This window comes from Chlorocebus sabaeus, chromosome 23 (assembly GCF_047675955.1).
Source record: "Chlorocebus sabaeus isolate Y175 chromosome 23, mChlSab1.0.hap1, whole genome shotgun sequence".
Taxonomy (NCBI): Eukaryota; Metazoa; Chordata; class Mammalia; order Primates; family Cercopithecidae; genus Chlorocebus; species Chlorocebus sabaeus.
In genome coordinates, this window is record NC_132926.1 from 34,729,714 (window position 1) to 34,751,147 (window position 21,434).

Here is a 21,434-nt window from a genome sequence, read left to right on the forward strand (position 1 = left end):
ATATAATGAAGAATTAAAGTTCATAGTGATGTGCCGTGGGCCGTGAAGAAATCTGATCCATCAGACAGAATCAACAACTGTCACTAGGTTGCATTTGCTAAAGAAGGAAACCAGATCCATAAATCTATAACAGGAGCAGACTTGGAAGCTGTCTATGTCGGAGTTTTACAAAGACATATTTTCAGTGATTAGATAGATAAATAGGCAATCGATCCAGAAAAATAATCAAAATAACCTGAGCCGCTGGTAAACCCAGATGTTATGATATGGGAACTATGAAGTGCTTTAAATATTGAATGTAGATGGCTCTGTTGAAGCTGCCTCCTCCCTGTTTTAAAGTAGTGAAGTCTATCAATCCTGAAATATATAGGTTAAATTTACTTGGATATTTAGAAAGAAGACACAGTCAAGGTAAGAGGTGGACAGGCATTGTTTTCAACAGATACTGGGATCAAGTCCCAGCTAACTGTATATTAGCTATGCATATTTGTTGGTTCTACCTTTAGAGTAGAATGTTAAGCCAACCACTTCTCACCATTTTTCATCACTGTCATTGCCCTCATTCAAGCCTCTGTCATCTTACTCCAAGAACTCTCTAACTTTTCTCTGTGGTTCCACTTTGCCTACCCCGAAATTCATTCTCTATTCGTGATAACCAGGTGGTCCTTTAAAAACGTAAATCAAACCAAGTCACTCCCCTACTCAAATATCTCCCATTGCACTTCAACTAAAACCCAGACCATGGCTCTTGAGGTCCCATGTGGGGTGGCAATGCCTACTTCTCTGGTCTCCAGTCCTGCCACTGACTGTCAGTGACTCAGCATCAGCCATCCTCCTGTTATGACACATTCATGTCCAGCTCAAAGCTTCTGTACTTGCTGTTTTTTTTTTTTTCCCCTCCCTGGGACTCAGATTATTCACATCTATTCAGCAGACAGCTCCTTAGACATGCCTTCTTTGAAAATGTAATCAAATATCCCGGACTCTCTTCCCAGCCTCCACCATCCCCTTATCCTTTTTCTAAATTTCACTTATCACTGTTGAAAGTATTCTACTTATGTAGTAACTTACTTATTCTTTGCACTTTCAGCCCCTGCAGTGCCTTATTTTATTTTGTTCACTATTGTATCACTAGTACTGTGAACAGGAGGCGTTTACAAATATTACATGAAGGAATGAATGAATGAATTTAGACAAATGTTTCTCTCCCTGGGTTAAGTGGTTTGGAGAGAACAGGTGTCAAGGAAACAGGGTTATCAAAAGGCTGTTAGTCTATCTGCTCCATGATCCTAGGGACTCTGTGTCATATGCCGCTGTATCACCAAAACCTAGCTCAGTCTACCCCTGAATGAATGGAATGATAAATGAAAGATGAAGACTTGGGGCAACAAGGGAAGAGTGATAACACATAGGTGAAAACTGGCTGCGTCTGAGATGACTGGCAAAGATGATAACTTGTTTGCTATTTTTTGGACAAAATTTAATACATGTTACAACATACATCTTGCTTTGATAGACATAAAACATGTAACTGTATACTTCAGTCTGAAACATTTCTGAGCAGAGACACATCATAAAAGAGTAGACTATTCCAAAAGAAGATTATTCGCCTGTTGTTAGACTCATAGAATGTTAAAGAGTGATCATTGGGAAGAGAAGTGGGCAACTTTATGCCTTTGCAGGTAAGGGATGAAGTCCTGGAGGTTTTAAGCACAGAGAATGTATTCCCATAATGTTAACATGGTCTTTGCCAATAGTAAGCAGTCTCAAATACATTCCAGGAGGTGCCTATTATGAGTAAAGCCTTAGATCTTTATTGAAGGCAAAGAAACCTTTTGTTCTAGGATTAACTACCCACTTGTCTCTGATTTTTGAGTTCTGATAATTTTTAAGTGGTGTCTCATTTGTATTTACTTCAAGTGTTTGTTTCATTCAAGGTCTGCCTGACCTCTTGAAGGCCTTGTTGTCAGAGCATCTGCAGTTTTATCTATCAGAACAACTTGAAGAAGTTCAGGGCCAAAGAGTAAGAAATAGCCTCTACTTTAATAACTACCTCTCTATCCAATGAAAGCAGAACTGCGGTGTATAGGTTTTTAGACAGACAGATGGAAGCCTGTAACCAATAAAATCAGTCATGACCATTGTCTGCTTTGTCAAGAAGGAACCAGAAAAAAAGGGCGAACTCTTCCCTTTCTTTCCTTACCTATATTCTTTTATAGGAAGTGTGTTTGGGTTGTTGTAGACAGGTAGTTAAGATATATGGTATGAATCAAACCAAACTAAAAAGAAATGAAAAGTCAAGTTGCTTTTCAGGGATAAAGGAGAGGGGAGGTAGGCACCAGGTGGAAGGCTTTGACCTGAGAAGATTTAGGGAGATTCCAGCTTCTAAAGGAACTCACATTTATTGAGTACCTACTACGCACCAAAATCTGGGCTTCATGCTTACAGCATTCCTTTGAAAAAGATATTATTTTTCTCGTTTTACAGTCAGGACTCCAAAGCCCTTCCCTTTCCCACCATTCCTTCAGGCTAACTGGCACTGATTGATCGCTTGGGTTCTTGGGCTGCTTTAACGATGAGGACTCTCTTTGCACTCCTGTGTGAGAGACCTAATCTTTGAGGTCTGGACTGCAAGGCGGAGCAAACTGGAAGACATCTGTGGTCTTTGAGACAATTTCTTCCTTCCACACTGTCCACGGGGCCCTTTTCATGGCCGCCTGGTGTGACTGGAGCATCGCAGCAAAGTGTTCTGTTAGACTTGCCCACCACGGACAGTTTTAGGAAGTTGCATAAGCCAGTGGTTGTGTGCTTATGACCACAATCCCCAAGAAGCTCCCACCAGCTTTAAAAGTACAATGTCAGACTTGAAGAAGAATCCCTGTGGCCTCCACAAATAGATGGGGAGCTATTGCCTGTCATTTGAAGGTGCTTCTCACACATTCCAAGGCCTGAGCCCGCATTCCTCCTCTGGGAATTGCATTTTGGCAGGCTTTCAGATTTAGTGAAAAGGTTTCTTGTTTCTGAGAAGCAATAGGGTGGGAATTCAGTGGACGTCTCTGTCATTGCAAAGGCCCTGTCAAAGCCAGCTGTCAGTCAGAAAAGATGAAAGGAGAGAGCTGCTTCTTAAAGAGGGAGCTGGGTACCATTAACAGCACAGCCGCTTGGAAAGGCGAAGGGGATCACAGAACTTTGACCAGAGTCCGTGGCTCCCGACTCCCATTCTAGGGATCTTTCCACCCTTCTTTTCTGCCTTTCAGTTGGCACAGCCGTTTTCAGTGTGGCATTAACTCAAGCCCGTCCACTAACACGTGACCATTCTCTTAAATCCCAGGCCACCATTTCAGTGACCTGCTACATGGCTCTATGGTTGACCAGTACCTCAAAATTATTTTTAGTCTTACACTTCTATTTTGTTAGTCCTTTTTCTGTTTCCTGTGTCTATTAATGGGCCCTCCCTAGCCATGCTGCTTTGAAATTCAGTCTGGTTTGGCACGTCGCATCTGTGTCACTTTCCCTTCCTCTTCAGTTACTTAGTTGATTGACACTTTCTTCTGCAATGTGCCATTGCATTTTCTAATCCATATTCTTCCTGTCACACTGGACCACAACAATTACCACATTCTTTTACCTTTTTATAATTTTCTTTATTAAGTTCCTTTTAAAAGTTTCAATGTACATTACACATACGCAACTAGAGAAATAATGTAAATAAATAGAGGTGAGAGAAGAAAAAGTTTAAAAGGACCCCTACAACCTCTCTCTGCATCCTTTCTTTCTACAATATCCAATGTTAATAATATGATGTGCATCCTTCCAGAACTTTCTTCCAGATCAGCTCACACAAAAATACAATAAACATATTTACATGCAGTATTTTTTGTTTGCTTTGACAAGAACTGGATCATATTTTGCATATTGCTCTACAACTTACTTATTTTAGATATTTCTTCAGTTCATGATGTAGATTTAGAGATGGCCATAATAATCGTAATCCATATTTGTGGTGATATCATAGTTTATTAAATCATATCCCATTGTTGGCTATTCAGGGCCTCGGCTGGGTATTTCCTGCTTGCATCCCCAGATACCATCTCCACCTTTGTCTACTCTGCTCCATACTCCATGTGTGGTGTGCATTAGGTGGTTTCTTTGCCCTTGGCCTTCTGGTTGCATTCAGCTCTTAGGGCACCAATAACAGATTAGAGGAAGAGTGAACACTGAAGTCAGGGTATTTTCCCCTGATTCCTTCCTGTCACTAGGTCATTGTGGGGCAGCTGCATGTCTCTGCTGAAGGTTACAGCTCCTGCCAGGCAGCCCCCTCCATACAGCTACAGTCTCCACCTCCAATAACTACTCCCTCCCCTTTCCCTCTTCTGGCCCTGGAAATGGCTCCCTGCTGCTGGTAAGCCCTGGATGCTGCATATCCATTTATTTGCCCTAAACACTGCCCACACTTTGTTAAGTAATTTCTTTGTTAAACTCTCCTTAATAACTTCTTAATAATTTTATCTGTTTCCTGCTGGCACCCTGAGTGCTAAAGGTCTTTTCTTATTTTTTTTTTCCCCCCTGCCACTTGCTGTTTCTAAGTTTTTCCTTCCTTTATGTCCAGCATGGGCCTCTGTCAGCTTGATTTTTTGACCCTAAGATTGACTATTTTACTTATTTTTTTGAAGATCCTTCTAGGGCTCCTACATAGTAAAGGTGAAACTTCCTAGTTGGCAGCCTTTTGCATCCCTTATTCCAGTATGTTAAGCATTGGAGGAAGGAGGGTGCCTAACTTCACAATTTCTTATGGAAATGCATTTCTTGCATCAGTACCATTGGTTCTCCCAGTGATTGTGTGATGTTGGACCATAACCTCCCTAAGCTTCCACGTCTTCATCAGTGCAATGGGGATGATAGCCGCATATAATTCATAGCACTCGAAGATTAATTAATTGAACAAGATGTACTTAAGGCTTCTACCTGTTTTCAGCAAATAAGAAGTTTTCAGTAAATGGGAGTTATGGATTATTGTAACACACTGTGATCATAATTGCCATTGGCCATACCCACGTGTACAAATCAGCTATTTACCCTAGATTCACTCAGGCAAGGCCTCTGTGAATCCTTTAATCTCTGCCAGACAAAAGATTTTTCTGCCTGCCTCTCCCCGACCGTCTCTTCCTTCCCTGCACCTTTCTTAATTAATAGACTTTGTTTTTTAGAGAAATTTTAGGTTTACAGAAAAATTGTGTACAAAGTACAGAGAACTTCCATAGACTCTTTCTCACTCCCTCCTCACCCCCAAGTTTCCTCTCTTATTAACACCTTACATTGGTGTGGTATGCTTGTTACAATAGATGAACCAGTATTGATACATTGAAGAAAGTCCAGTTTACATGAGAACTCGCTCATTGTTGAGTAGTTCTATGGGTATTAACAAATGCAAAATGTCATGCGTCCATCATTACAGTATCATCTAGGACAGTTTCACTGCCCTGAGCCACTTCAGTGCTCCAGTTACTCACCAGTTCATCCCTTCCCTGTTGCCCTACCCCCCACCCCAACTGGTAACTACTGATCATTTTACTGTCTTTCTATAGTTTTACCCTTTGTCTTTCTAGGTCACATTACTGTTTGTGATCCTGGCTTACTTTTCTTACTGTTTTATCTTTACTTCTCTCTTCACCTTCTCTATTCAACTTCATGGCTAGTAGTTACACAAGCAAATGTTTCAGGAATGAATTATTAAACTCGTTTACCCTTAGAATAAAGACTTAGGTTAAATTTTAGGCACTTCTTCCTGATGGAATAGGCATTTGACTTTTGCACAGGCCCAGGGGCTCACGGGACAAGAGATCCTGTTTGATTGAAGCTGGATGTCACTTCTGTAGTCTGCATATGTAAGAGAGCTTCCACCCATGGCATATGTATTTGAGGCCTAAAAAGGAACAATGCAAAGCAAAACAAACAAGTAATAAAACACAAAACTATCATATAAATCCAGACCAAAGAGGGGCATGAATTAGCTCCCTAAAGCACTGACTTGGCTTTAATCCATACTGGACTTTATACTCTGGTCCTGAGCAACAGATTTCTCAAGCAGTTTACATAAAATGGTAATAGCTGCCTTATATTTGTACTGCAATTTGGATTTGATTTTAACAGTACATCGGTATTATAAGAGCAGTAAAATAGAAGTTGTAGCATGGTAGTAGGAACGGTAGTAATATGTGTAATGCCTACCACTTAGGAGTCTTTTTTTTTTTTTTTTGAGACGGAGTTTTGCTCTGTCACCAGGCTGGAGTGCAGTGGTGCAGTCTCGGTTCGCTGCAACCTCTGACTCCCTGGTTCAAGCGATTCTCCTGCCTCAGACTCCTGAGTAGCTGAGATTACAGGGACACCACCACACCCAGTTAATTTTTGTATTTTTAGAGGAGACGGAGTTTCACCATGTTGACCAGGATGGTATCGATCTCCTGACCTCGTGATCTGCCTGCCTCGGCCACCCAAAGTGCTGGGATTACAGGCGTGAGTCACTGCGCCCGGCCGGAACTCTACTGTGAGAGTTAAAGACATGATGCAGGGTTGGGTACTCAAAAAAGACTTCATAGTGCCTACCTGTGAGGTAGGCATTATTATCTGTACTTTACAGATATATAAATGGGCCTTTTTAGAAAGATTTACCTCCACTCAGCTGAAGAAGCTGAGGCACGAAGAAGGATCAAGTTAGTTGCCTAAAATCACAGAATAACTTAATGGCAGAGATGCTAATGCAGCCCTGGCTTCTGGACTCCCTCAGTTGCTACCTGCAGTTCTGAGTAGCTTCAAAAACTGCTATTAATGCTGGTTTTCTTCCCAGGCAGGAACCTTCCTATTTTTTCCAACCAAAAGCCCATTTAAAGATTTGCCACATGTCTTCACTTACCCAGATCTGGTATCTTCTTTTCTGATAAGGCGTCTTTTTTCCTACACCTGACCTTACTCCACCCTGCCTCTTTCCCCATGCCCCCAAGCTTTGGACCCAGAGCATGGTCCCCAGTAATCTCATCCTTCTGCTGTACTGCCTGATGTGCATGGTCCCCGTCACTCTACTTTGGGTCTTGTTCTTGTTTCTGAGAGGCCCATGTGGACACATATGGGCCTATACTTCAATAGCAGAGATGGTTCCAGCTGTTTCATGAGATCGTTTTAGGGGGTTCTGGAAGAAGGCATTAAATAACATGGAATCATGTAATGACACATTTTGTTCCCTTTCTAGTTCTTTTTCAAATCTTCTGAGTAGATCAAGGAAAAAGTCTCTGTTTACTACTAGTTTCTTATTAACATCTCCCTGATCCGTGATAATCTTCCTGTTTAACAAAATAACGAGATCATCCTTCAGAACCCTCTCGAAGGCAGCAGAATGTAGACAAAGTTTAGTGATGTTTTTATTGTATTCATTCCTAGGTTCATTGTTTATTTTTGGCAAGTAATACTAGCCTAGAATTTATGAGACTAAGATAGTGTTTTCTTTTAAAATACATTTATATAAGGATAATATTAAGCAAATAACAGCACAGTTTATAGCGGGCTGTGTCAGATATCACGCAGGTAGTGCACAGATGACTGAGGTCTGAGCTACACAGACCCAGCTGACCTTTCTCATTGAGAATGGAAATGCTCTAGGGCTCCTCTTGTCCAATGCTGTCCCTCCCCTCCCCATTCTCTTGCTCCTGGCTTGTTATCTATTTGTACTTATCTGTGTCTGGAACGCTGTTGAAGATTAAGAGACCATTATCAGGGGGCTAGGATTAGGGTGCCCCCCACAGTCCATTCCCCCATCCGCTCTGACCCAGGGCAGGCCACATCACTTGTCAGGCCCTTTGATAATGACATCTTTAAAACGGTTAACGTGAAGTTCTGGGGAGGGAAGAATGCGCATAGCTGGCTTTGATTCTCCAGTTCAGACAACAGAGCAGCCACTCTGCCCTGGTTAATGCTGCCCTGGGCTACTGCTGACTCCACATTGCTGTTTTTCCTACCTTGTATCTGTCCCTCTAGGGCTAAACCAAAGATAATAAAGAAAGTGAAGACAGTACTTTCCATGTGATATGTATTCTGCTTTGCGGGTTGCATTTTGAAGGGAGTGCCCCAAGTTGACCTACTGGAAGTACACCTCAGTGGTCATTAAGTACGCTTAGATGATGAGGAAAAGAAGGAGTGTTTGAGACTCTCATCTGTAGCAGTTCAGAGGTTTGGAATAGCCAACCCTGGTAAACTATGCCCAGTTTCAATAGACTCAGAGCCAAGAAACTGCATTGCTCCTCAAGATGTCTATCTTCTCCCAGGCCTTTCTCTTTGTCTCAATAGCATGCTTGTCATCGAGGGTCCTAGAAACACACCCATATACTGGAGGGAGCGTGGGTGGGAGGCAGCTCTCAGACCTTACTGCCCACTCTACAGTCCTGCTGGAAGAGAGTAGATTGTTATCTCCTCACAAGGGCTTATTTCCAGAGAAAAATGACCTGGAGGGGCCATGGGAACTTGCCCTGTGGGGTTGGGTTTAAAAGGGGAAGTCTTGGCTGACCTTGGCTGCTGGTGGCAGGAGCTGAGAACAGTTGCTGAGGCTTGGCTGGGGACTGGCGTCTCTGGAATTCCCTTTATGGCAAGGTCTGTTATATTTTGATTAACAAAGTGTTAGTTCAGTTCTTCTTGAGTATTTGTGAGAGAGGAGTTTTACAATGGCTGGTTATAATTGTAAGAAATAATGATGATGGTAGCTCACATGTATTGAGCATTTATAGTGTTCCAAGCAGAGTTCAACCCTTTATATATAGTATACTCCATAATCCTTGTCTGCACCCTCAGAAAAAGGTATCATTGTCCCCATTGTTCACTGATGAGGTAACTGAAGCCCACCCAGAGAGGTGAAGTCATTTATCCAAACGCGGGCAGTGTTGGTGCTAGAAGTCAAGCTCATGTCTGCACACCCAAGGCAACCTCTTTAATAGCAGAGCCAAGATAAGAACTCGAGTCTCCTGAGAGCCTATTTAGTACCTTTTCCTAAATATCACCTTAAGTCAACTGGACTATCTTAGAATGTCTGGTTTTTTCTCTCTTCTTGAAGTGATGCTGCTTTGGGGAAGAAAAACAAGATTTCATCCATGCACTCTATCCGTCCTGATGTTTTCTTAAGAGTGAAAGTGTTTTAGGAAATCAAATCTAATTGCCCAAATGGGAATTTATTTTAAATAACCACCTGCACGTTCATCTGGATTTTAAAAGGATCTTGAATCCACACTGAGAAGGCCAGAGTCTCCATTTTGTTAATGCAGGTAACAAAATATTTGATTTTGGGAGTCTCGTTCTTCATTTTAAATCCTCTTTATAGGATTATAGTTTTTACTCTGAGCTGCTGGAATGTCTGCAGAGTGTGGAACAGATGTGTCTTAAGCACTGTTCTCAGGCTGATTTTATTGACTGGGAAGAAGTCCATGGAGGGCTTTGGTTTCTCCAGGAGGCATGTTCTCATTACCTCAGATAGACAAAGGTGGTAATTTATGTTCTCTAAGTTGAAGACTAGGGCAGGAAAACTAAAATGGAGCCCAACATCTCTAGTAGGCTTTTACCTGAAGATTCTGTCTTTTCATTGCCTATTTTACTTTGCATCTGTCATTCTTAATAACATTCCTTATAGCATTTATTACATCTTCCATTTCTCTCTCCCCACCCTTTCCTCTCTTTCTTCTCTTCTTCCCCCTCCTTTCCTTCCTTTATTTTTTTCTTTTTCCTTTTTTTTGTTTGAGACTGAGTCTCTGTCACCCAGGCTGGAGTGCAATGGTGTAATCTCGGCTCACTGCAATCTCTGCCTCCCAGGTTCAAGTGATTTTCCTGCCTCAGCCCCCCAGGTAGCTGGGATTACAGATGCCTGCCATGATGCCTGGCTAATTTTTTTTTTTTTTTTTTTTCATTTTTAGTAGAGACAGGGTTTCACCATGTTGACTAGGCTGCTCTCGAACTCCTGACCTCAGGTGACCCACCCACCTCGGCCTCCCAAAGTGCTGGGATTACAGGCGTGAGCCACCGCACCTGGCCCCCATCCTTTCTTTTTTCTTCCCTCCTTTCCTTCCTCCCTTCCTCCTTACCTTTTTCCCTCCCTCTCTTTTGCTTTCTCTCTCTCATTTTACTTCCTTTATTCATTTCTTTGTTCCTCTGTCTTTCATTCTTCTTCTCGCCCACTGAGTTTTTTATGGTTAGTTTTCCTAATCACTATCATACCCTAGTGAAGGAAAAGATGTTGCACTTATATCACACTTTAAAGTCCTGTGCCAAGCTGGATTGCAAAGTAGATCCCTTTGTAAACTACGTTAACACATTCAGGCCATAAGGGGCAGGTGTATTGCACTGATTTTATAAGCAGTGGCTTAAAAGTTACTGGATTCCTAAAGCTACCTGCCTCAGAGAACTGGTCCGCAGTTTGGACACTGGAACAAATTCAGTATCAGAGAAGAGAGCTCTGTCAGAAAGAGCTGCTTGCCATAAGGTTGAAAGACACTTGGTACAGTGGCCTGGGAGAAATCACTGAAGTGCCAGGAGATGGGAGACATGGATTTAATTCAAATTGGAACTAATCTACTCTGTCACTTGGAGAAGGTCACTCACCTCTCTGTGTGTATCTCCCCATTTGGAAAATAAAAATAGTCTGTCACCAGCATACTTCATAAGACTTAAAAACATTCAAAGTATTATAAATAATATTAATGGAATAAATGTAATATTTATTAGCTTTTTACTTTTGTGCTAGATAATACACACAAACACATACACACACACACACACACACACACACACACACACACACACACACACACTGGCAGCCACCCTCTGAGGCGAGCTAAGTATTATTATCCACTCTGGGCTGATGAAAAAAAACGATGCTCTGAGACGTTAAGTCCCAACTCAAGATCACACACCTAGTTAAGTGGTCTGTCTGATTCTCACAGCAGTGGGAAAACCCAGCTGGACCCAAACTTGCCAGCTGGTATGCCTAGAAGCCCGCTGGGCTGCGAGATAGTGACACACTCAGCTCTTGGTAGCTGTGCAGGGCCTAAGGCAGGTCAGTGGCTGGTCGCTTCAGGCTCTGAATAGGTTCATTTTGGGTTCTGGATACCCTTCAGGTTACCATAGCATGCCCTAGAGATATCATCATTCTCTCTCTCTCTGCATATATATATATTTACATTAGAAAGATTGCTAACTTGTAGACAAGACTATTTGACCTCCTCAGGCATCAGCTCATGGACGCTTGGCAGTATTGGCTGCCAGGAACAGAAGGTGAAGAGGCCCACTGAGCCATATTCATCACTGACGGCAACTTTTATTTTATTTTATTTTAAGTTCTGGGATACATGTACAGGATGCGCAGGTTTGTTACATAGGTAAACATGTGCCATGGTGGTTTGCTGCATCTGTCAATCCATCACCTAGGTATTAAGCCCAGCATGCATTAACTGTTTATCCTGATGATCTCCCTCCTCCTCGCACCACAACCACCATGACAGGCCCCAGTGTGTGTTGTTTTCCTCCCTGTGTCCATGTGTTCTCATTGTTCAGCTCCCACTTATAAGTGAGAACATGTAGGGTTTGATTTTCTATTCCTGTGTTAGTTTGCTAAGGATTATGGCTTCTAGCTCCATCCATGTCCCTGCAAAGCAGAGAGCAACTTTTAATGAGAGATGTTGGGCTTGTTCATCTTGTTGGCTTTTGATCCTAGCATGTGTTAATCTATCAGGCTTATCCATGAATTCATAGACAAACACTTTTTTGTGTCCAGTGAGGTTTGATTTTATGTGACCTGGGGGTGGTCAGTGGTTATGTCATACCCCACACTCACATTCCCCAGTGCCAAGCCCAAGAATTGCCTTTCAGAATCCTCTTTGTTGATGACTGATTTGCCTAGGCTGCCCTTTGTAGTGGATCCCCCTTCCATGGAAAGAGTTAAAATTGGGGAGGGTAGCAGGGCAAACTGAGGACCCCTAGAGGAAGCATTTATTTGAGCTCTTTAAGTTCAGATTTTGATATTTTTGCCCCGCATAGTGAAAACAAATAATAATAATATTAATATTTATAGCCTATGGAGCAAAGTCTTCTTAATCTCTTCTCTGAAACCTACACCAGGCCTATCATTCATCTTTGGGCTCTGTTTAGATTGCTGATTATTGAGCCAGAAAGATTTTATTTAATTACCATTTGAAAAGTTTCCAATGATACCATCTCAGTGGTGTTAATTCCACTTGGATCAGTGCTTACTATCCCCCTGAGGTACATAGAGCTGGAGATAGCATTTGCTGCTTTGCTGACATTTCATGCTTGTTGAAGGGAATGATGATCACACCAGTGGCTCAGGGCTGGGTGTCCTTAGGCTGGTCATATATCATAACTAGTCTCAGTTCAGACAGAAACTGGTCCCTTTCCAAAAACCAGTTTAGTTCAGCTCTTTGCTGGGAAGATAGAGAAAATCAGGAAAGCGTTGAATTATGAGAAGGTGGGTACTCTTACAGTTACCAAGATGGTTATTATTATGAAGTTCCTTTTGAAGATGCTCTGTCACCTTCCTGGACACACATAGAACTGTGGGGTGGGGTTGGGGGCAGGGAGGTGGGCAGTGGTTCCTTGTGCTGGTCTGTGACTTGGTACTGGGCTGGCTGATGGCTGCATAAGGAGCTTATAAAATGCAGATTTGGTGATGTAGAGCACAGCCTGGGAATATGTATTTTTCTAATGTACACACTAGTTTGGAAGCACAGACCTAGAACTGCCTCATATAATTTTGCAGTACTGTTAAAATAGTATATCACAAAGCCATCATTTATTTTCTCAAAATTTAATTTTTGGCCACTTCCCACAATATTCTGACCCAGACGCCTTTCCATCATGTGGATATAATACAGCCTCCTGTGTCCCACCCTTCAACCAGTATGGAATAGCCATCTAAGATGAGCTCCAGGAACTAAGGTAGAAATACCAAAAGATACATTGTTCCAGGACTAAAGGAGTCTTTGGTTTAGTCAGGAGATACTTGAATAATAAATAAATCAGCTACAGTAGAATATTGTTATTTTTCCAACTAAACTGCAGTGGGAGCAGGTGAAATTTGCTGGAAGGTCAGGTCACACATCATGGAGGAAAAGCCCTTTGGAGCTTTGACAAAGGAGATGACTACTAGATGCCAGGTGATTATATGAGAAGGCAGAGAGAACATTTTTGTAAATACCCAGTGGACAGAGAGCCTGATAATGTGATAAGAACTGCTTGTTTTGTCATTTTAAAATATAGGCCAGGCCGGGCGCGGTGGCTCAAGCCTGTAATCCCAGCACTTTGGGAGGCCGAGACAGGCGGATCACGAGGTCAGGAGATCGAGACCATCCTGGCTAACACGGTGAAACCCCGTCTCTACTAAAAATACAAAAAACTAGCCGGGCGAGGTGGCGGGCGCCTGTAGTCCCAGCTACTCCGGAGGCTGAGGCAGGAGAATGGCGTAAACCCGGGAGGCGGAGCTTGCAGTGAGCTGAGATCCGGCCACTGCAGTCCAGCCCGGGCTACAGAGCAAGACTCCGTCTCAAAAAAAAAAAAAAAAAAAAAAAAAAAATATAGGCCATACATGATAGAAATGAGGGTGGATATATTGACAGACCAGATCATGAGGGGCTTGTATATCATGTGTGGTGGACATTTGTGTTTGACCTCATAGGCATGTCTTCCTTACCACACGTGTACTTTGTTTTGAAACACCTCACTGATCTGTATCTTTAAAAAAATAATTTCCCCTCACAATATGACATGATGAAATTTCTTCTTATGCAATACCTTAGAAGAGTAGGAGAAGCTAAGTGGTAGTTTTCTATATCCCAGATGGGGCCTACCTTCAAATCTCATTTTCTGGCCCTTTCATTTCTGAAGCCAAAAGTCAACCTGGTTTTGGGGCTCCATCCTCCATAAAATTTATATCCTCTTTGAAAGCTGGTATTCTCAATCAGGGGCTATAGAATCAGCATCAAGGGAATGATGACCATAGTTGGCCCTGCATATGATATCTCCCTGCCCCTGACCACTTGGTCAATGACTCTTAATCCCCATAGTCAAATAGCCATGGAGAACATTTGTCCTGAGCAGTGCATTCTAAGGCTGACTTCTCAACACAGGTCTTCACTCCTCTGCTTACAATCCTGACATATGTCTCAGTGTATTTTCATTCACACTCAAACTCTTACCAAACCCAGCATGAGTAGCCTGCCGACCTCTCCAATCTGATTTAATGCTACTTTCTTCCTTGAACCCTAAATTCCTCCCACATGGAGCTTTTTCAGGTTTTCAGAGAAACAAAACTTAGTCCTACCTCTGGGCTTGTGCACATGCTATTCCTTCTACCTACAGAAGTTCTTCACCCCCATCCCCATCTACATTGCTCTTCCCTGAAAAGACGTTTTCCAGCCTCTTAAGCCCACTCCCCTTTATTTTGTGACACTTAATATAATTTTAGATTGCTTGATTTTTTTTTTTGAATTTAGTTCTCTATTACCAGACTTTACCTTTAAGCTCCATAAAAGCAATGACCTGGGAATGGATGGGTGGATGGATGGAGTTGAAATCTCTTTGTGAAGTTGGATTCTTCACAAAGTCCAGCCTCTCATTCTTTATTCATGCTATAGCTACACTCAGCCAGACTCCTGGGAGTTGTTTTCTCCTCCATGAACCCAACAAAGCTGCATCCATCCCTCATATTCCAGTCTAAGCTCCATTCATTTGATGAAACCTGTGATCTGTTGAGTTGACACTGATTTGTCCCTCTCCTGACTTACATATAAAGTATATGTTTACTTTGTTAATAACTTGCATTGTTTCCAGTTGGGTGACTCAAATTTCATCTAAGTTATAATTTTTAAAAAGGCTTTATTTTTCTCATAATTGAAACAATAAAGAAATGCACTCAGAAAATGTGAGAAATATTGAGTATAATGAGGTAAATAAAAATCCTGCATAATTTCTCCACTGAGAGTTAAATACTATAGATACTTTGCCTTTTTCCCTTCTAGTGGTTTTCTTATACATTTTGCAATATTGTGTATACTTGTGCATACATTTGTAAGTGTGCTGAATTTTAGACCTAACCATGATCTGAGCATGCCCTTGTGTCATTACAAATACTTTTAAAAGCCTCTTTCCTTGTATGCCTAGCCATATGTTCTATTTTTGAGAATCACCGTTGAGTGTCAACAGAGTACGAGAGAGTGCACTAGGCACTGAGGCATATGTTACCCCACTTTAAATATTTAGTGCCTACTGAATCAGAAAATATAATAATATAAAGAATGTCTCACTTACGTGAGTAGATATGTTTCCAGGTGGCTATAATATTAATAGATTGCAGAAGCAAGAGGTGAAACTCTAGAATAATTTGAGTTAAGGACAACCAAGGAAGATTGGCTCCCCAAGAAATACACCTACACTAAATGTTGAGTGCATTGAGCATACATACGTCTTTGGTAAATGTGTTTCTACTAGACATCTAGAACAATGAATTGGGAAAACCTTGGCAGACCACTCTTCTCTGAATTCATACCTGTGGTAATGACTCATGTTTTCCTTCTTTTCTAGAGTGACCGTCTCCTTATCAAGGGAGGCAGAATCGTCAACGATGATCAGTCCTTTTATGCTGATATTTACATGGAAGATGGCTTAATAAAGTATGTATATGGAATTCTTCTCTTTATTGTTTTGCACTTCCTCTCTTCATTAATGGCTCATAAAGAAGCTTGGATTACATGAATGGAGTGAAAAAAATCTTAATTTAATCAACAGAATGAAATGATACTGAGGGCAACTTTGTGCAGAAAGTATTGATGTGCATTCTATGGGTCATGGAAAAGTGCAAGATGTGGCCATCATCCTTAAGGATATTGGAAGATGTGCACAGATTACAGCACCCTAAAAATATAAGGCTTTGCGCAATAGGTATCAAAGGAGTTGAAGTCAGGATAAGTGATTTAGAAGCACAAAGAAGAAGAAATTCATTTAGAAGTAACGCTTTGGGGTAGAGAGAGTATTTAATCTGAACCTTGACATAAGGATAGAACTTAGGTGGGCAGAGCACAGATAGGACATATATTTCATGCAAGATTTGCAAATAAATTCATTAGGCATGTATAATTACATTCCAAAATGTATACTATTGGATGCCTGTAAGTGGCACAGCCAGGTAAGTTTTATGTGTAGATTCCTTACATAGTAAACTTTAAAAGAAGATTTGATTTACATAGTGTTTCATCACAGAAAACAATGTACATTACCCTGCTAAGATGTATAAGACTGGGTGTATCCAACTCATTCTATTAGTCCTCTCTGGTCTCTGTTAGTTTTATTTTTATAGGACTTAACTTCATTGACTAGTTAAAGATTTTGGTTATAAGAGATCTCTTGCTTATCTTTGAAAAGTTGGCTTATAGTTTTCTGCAGACAAATGTTTTTTACCAGCCCCAGAGTCTAGGCTAGCTTTCCCTTCTGTGTGCTTTCAAAACAGTTGCGCTTGGCTAGGCATGGCGGCTGTCATTAAGTGCCTGTAATCCCAGCACTTTGGGAGGCCAAGGCGTGCAGATCACTTGAGCTCAGGAGTATGAGATCAGCCTGGGCAACATGGTGAAACCCTGTCTCTACTAAAAATACAAAAATTAGCCAGGTATAGTGGTGTATGCCTGCAACGCCAGATACTCAGGAACCTGAGGCAAGAGAATCACTTGAACCCAGGAGGTAGAGGTTGCAATGAGCCAAGATTGTGCCACTGCACTCCAGCACTCCACCCTGGGTGACAGTTAGGCTCTGTCTCAAAAAAAAAAAAAAAAGAAAAAAACAAACAAAACCAGCTTGTGCTTTCATCAATCATAGCAATTCTGACACTGTTAGTCTCCTTTGAGAGTAAGGAGACTTACTTGCTCTCATATCTTACTTGCGTATCTTGTTTATTCTATATCTCCAATACTTAACCCAGGACTTAGCACATAAAAATTTGATAAGAGCTACTTTTTGAGTGTGTAGTATGTGCCAGGCACAATGTTAAATGTTTTGCATGCTTTCTCTCAATCAGCCAGCAGCCCTCCGAAGTAAGTACTGTACTATTATTATCCTCTTTCCTGAGATGAGGAGAAAGCAGCACACAAAGAGTAAATAACTTGCTAAAGGTTAATGTATTAGTCAAATACATTGAATGAATGAGCGAGTGAATGAATGAATGAATGAACAAATGCAAGAACAAAAAATATTTGTTCATAGTTACCTTGTCAATTTATATTATTACTTTTTCATACTGGAAGTAAGAAAAATAGAAACAATCGGCAAACCAAAAAATATGACAATAATTTCTTCAAAATACAAGCCACACTTGATTTTATGTTTTTCTATTAACTAAAAAATTATTATGTATAGTTGGCTCTATTCGGAGGTAGCAAGCTCTCTCATTTGGAGAGAATGAGAAAAATTTGTTAGCAAATGCTTCCTCATTTCCGAGCTCATCATAGGCAGCACTAATTGTTCACAGAACTTTATTATTATTATTATACTTTAAGTTCTGGGATACATGTGCAGAACGTGCAGGTTTGTTACGTAGATATACATGTGCCATGGTGGTTTGCTGCACCCATCAGCCTGTCATCTACATTAGGTATTTCTCCTAATGCTATCCCTCCCCTTTCCCCCATCCCTGACAGGCCCTGGTGTTTGATGTTCTCCTCCCTGTGCCCATATTTTCTCATTGTTCAAGTCCCACTTATAAGTGAGAACATGTGGTGTTTGGTTTCCTGTTCCTGTGTTAGTTTACTAAGAATGATGGTTTCCAGCTTCATCCATGTCCCTGCAAAGGACGTGAACTCATTCTTTTTTTTTATGGCTGCATACTATTTCATGATGTATATGTGCCACGTTTTCTTTATCCAGTCTCTCATCAGTGGGCACTTGGGTTGGTTCTAAGTCTTTGCTATTGTGAATAGTGTTGCAATAAACATACGTGTGCATGTGTCTTCATAGTAGAATGATTTATATTCCTCTGGGTATATACCCAGTAATGGGATTGCTGGGTCAAATGCTATTTCTGGTTCTGGATCCTTGAGGAATTGCCACACTGTCTTCCACAATGGTTGAACTAGTTTACACTCCCAACACTGTAAAAGCGTTCCTATTTCTCCACATCATCTCCAGCATCTGTTGTTTCCTGACTTCTTAATGATCGCCATTCTAACTGGCCTGAGATGGTATCTCATTGTGGTTTTGATTTGCATTTCTCTGGTGACCAGTGATGATGACGTTTTCTTTCATATGTTTGTTGGCCACATAAATGTCTTCTTTTAACAAGAGTCTGTTCATATCCTTTGCCCACTTTTGGATGGGGTTGTTTGGTTTTTTCCTGTAAATTTGTTTAAGTTCCTTGTAGATTCTGGATATTACCCCCTTGCCAGGTGGATAGATTGCAAAAATTTTCTCCCTTGCCTGTTCACTCTGACGATAGTTTCTTTTGCTGAGCAGAAGCTCTTTAGTTTAGTTTAATTAGATCCCATTTGTCAATTTTGGCTTTTGTTGCCATTGCTTTTGGTGTTTTAGTCATGAAGTCTTTGCCCATGCCTATGTCCTGAGTGGTATTGCCTAGGTTTTCTTCTAGGGTTTTTATGGTTTTAGGTCTTACATTTAAGTCTTTAATCCATCTTGAGTTAATTTTATATAAGCTGTAAGGAAGGGGTCCAGTTCCTGTTTTCTGCATATGGCTAGCCAGTTTTCCCAACACCATTTATTAAATAGGGAATCTTTTCCTCATTGCTTATTTTTGTCAGGTTTGTCAAGGATCAAATGGTTGTAGATGTATGGTGTTATTTCTGTTGCCTCTGTTCTGTTCCATTGGTCTATGTATCTGTTTTACTACCAGTACCATGCGGTTTTGGTTACTGTAAAATTATAATATAGTTTGAAGTCAGGTAGTATGATGCCTCCAGCTTTGTTCTTTTTCCTTAGGATTGTCTTGGCTGTACAAGCTCTTTTTTAGTTCCATATGAAATTTAAAGTAGTTTTTTCTAATTCTGTGAAGAAAATCAATGGTAGCTTGATGGGAATAGCATTGAATTTATAAATTACTTGGGGCAATATGGCCATTTTCACTGTATTGATTCTTCCTATCCGTGAGCATGGAATTTTTTTCCATTTGTTTGTGTCTTCCATTTCCTTGAGTAGTGGATTATAGTTCTCCTTGAAGAGGTTCTTCACATCCCTTGTAAGTTGTATTCCTAGGTATTTTACTCTCTCTGTAGTAATTGTGAATGGGAGTTAGCTCATGATTTGGCTCTCTATTTGTCCGTTACTGGTGTATAGGAATGCTTGTGATTTTTGCACATTGATTTTTATCCTGAGACTTTGCTGAAGTTGCTTATCAGCTTAAGGAGTTTTTGGGCTGAGATGATGGGGTTTTCTAAATATACAATTGTATCATCTGCAAACAGAGACAATTTGACGTCCTCTCTTCCTATTTGAATACCCCTTATTTCTTTCTCTTGTCTGATTTCCCTGGCCAGAACTTCCAATACTATGTTGAATAGGAGTGGTGCTATGGCCATAGTACCCTGAATGTGCCTGATCTCATCTGATCTCAGAACTTTTCACAATTGAGCCTTAAATACAGGTTTAGAATCCATCTTCACACAGTGCTTCAGGGATCTACAACCAGGGTTGAAGGTGTAAGACAAATCCTTTTTGCCATCTCTATTAGAAAAACTGAAAGGCCACTTGCCAAGGATGTTGTAGAAGGAATTTAACCATCAGATGCGTGTGTTGGTGGTGGAGAGAAGGTTGAGTTAAAAGATCATAATTCAATCCTGAAATTTTGTATGTGTGCAACAACATTCTTAACTCACAGAGCATAAGAACAGAAATGACCTCTTCTAACTATCACATAGTTATTTGTCTGTCTGTGAATACTTGTGGAATACTTGTTATGTGCCAGGCAATTTTTTGAGATATTGAACTCATGCTGTGTCACATGGTGTGGTACTCATTATCAAGGCCCAAATCATCATGCTGTCTGTCTTCCCCCTGGGACCTTTTAGTCTTTTAGGGAAACTGAGATATCTGTATATATGCAAAGGACCTAGCATTACCAAGGAGTGGTATATTAAGTATTATATTCATAGAACAGGTGAGATGCAGAGAAGGGAGTGGACTGGTTATTAATTTTAATAGTTGACATTTACTGAATTCTTAGGTACTTAATAGTGTTTTATGGGCTTAACACATATTCACATTTAATGTGCAGCACAACCCTATGGAGGAGGCATCTTTATTACATTTTACAGAGGAAAGAATTGAGGCATGTAAGGTAATTTGGCCAAGGTTATACAGCTAGTAGCTAGCAGAGCCAGGATTGTGAATCCAGATAGCCCACATCCAGCCTCACTCATTATTAGACTTGGATTTTGCTAGAAACTTGATGAAGGAAAGCAGATGGAAGCTGAGCCTCGAAGCATGTAAGGTAATTTGGCCAAGGTTATACAGCTAGTAGCTAGCAGAGCCAGGATTGTGAATCCAGATAGCCCACATCCAGCCTCACTCATTATTAGACTTGGATTTTGCTAGAAACTTGATGAAGGAAAGCAGATGGAAGCTGAGCCTCGAAGGATTAATGTGGCCTTCATTGCTGGAGCAGCGAAGAAGGGGGAAGCCATTTCTATTTCAGGCTTGCTTTTAAACTAGTTGTCAAAATGGATGAAAACACACACACAAACCAGGCAATTCTTCATGCCTTTGGTTCTCAATTTTCCTTAAAGGGGAACCTGTGAAAGAGAAAAATAAGAACGGAATTGGCCAGTATCTGAACTAGAATGGACTAATGATCAGAGGCTGCATTTTACCAGTATATTTTGAATTATGGTGGCTGTGGAATGGCCCAGTGGTGATGTGGTAAAGTTGAACTCTTAGAGATGTCAGGAATACTTTATTTTAGTTGCAGAACTTGGAGTTCGGCAGGCTAGTGGTAGACTTCTTACTGCCCCAAGAGAGTGTCTTTCTTGGCTGCCTGTGGACAAAAGGGGAAAATATTCATGCCATGGACAGTGAGGTACAGATATCCCAAGGTAGGAGATTTTTCATGGTCATGTAGAGCTTCTGAATCATAGGTCTCCCTGGTATCCGTAGTGGATATGTTTAACCAGCTATTTAAATCGAAGATGTGATACCATATATTAGCCAAGCAATACTGGCTGATCTATAAGCAGCATTGTGTGGGGACTAGTTGTAATTGTCACTTTCCTTGGAGGCTTGCCTTTGAGATATTGATTGGCTTACTTCTGCCTGAGTCTACCCCCTATTCCTCCCTAAGATGCTCTGAAGCTTCCTGGGTGAAGCCGTATCTAGTGGAGGTTTTCATAATCACTAAGCTCGGCCAAAAG

The 21,434-nt window shown here is 41.0% G+C and overlaps 1 protein-coding gene across 2 annotated transcripts in view; it reads left to right on the forward strand.

Annotated features, from left to right (window-relative positions):
* DPYSL3 (dihydropyrimidinase like 3) overlaps window positions 1-21,434 on the forward strand; it is a 118,928-nt gene that overhangs the window by 68,278 nt on the left and 29,216 nt on the right. For both annotated transcript variants that reach the window (XM_008014875.3, XM_038006332.2), the window contains exon 2: window positions 15,619-15,707. In XM_008014875.3, the coding sequence (XP_008013066.2) occupies window positions 15,619-15,707 (89 nt within the window). The remainder of the gene's footprint in view (window positions 1-15,618; window positions 15,708-21,434) is intronic.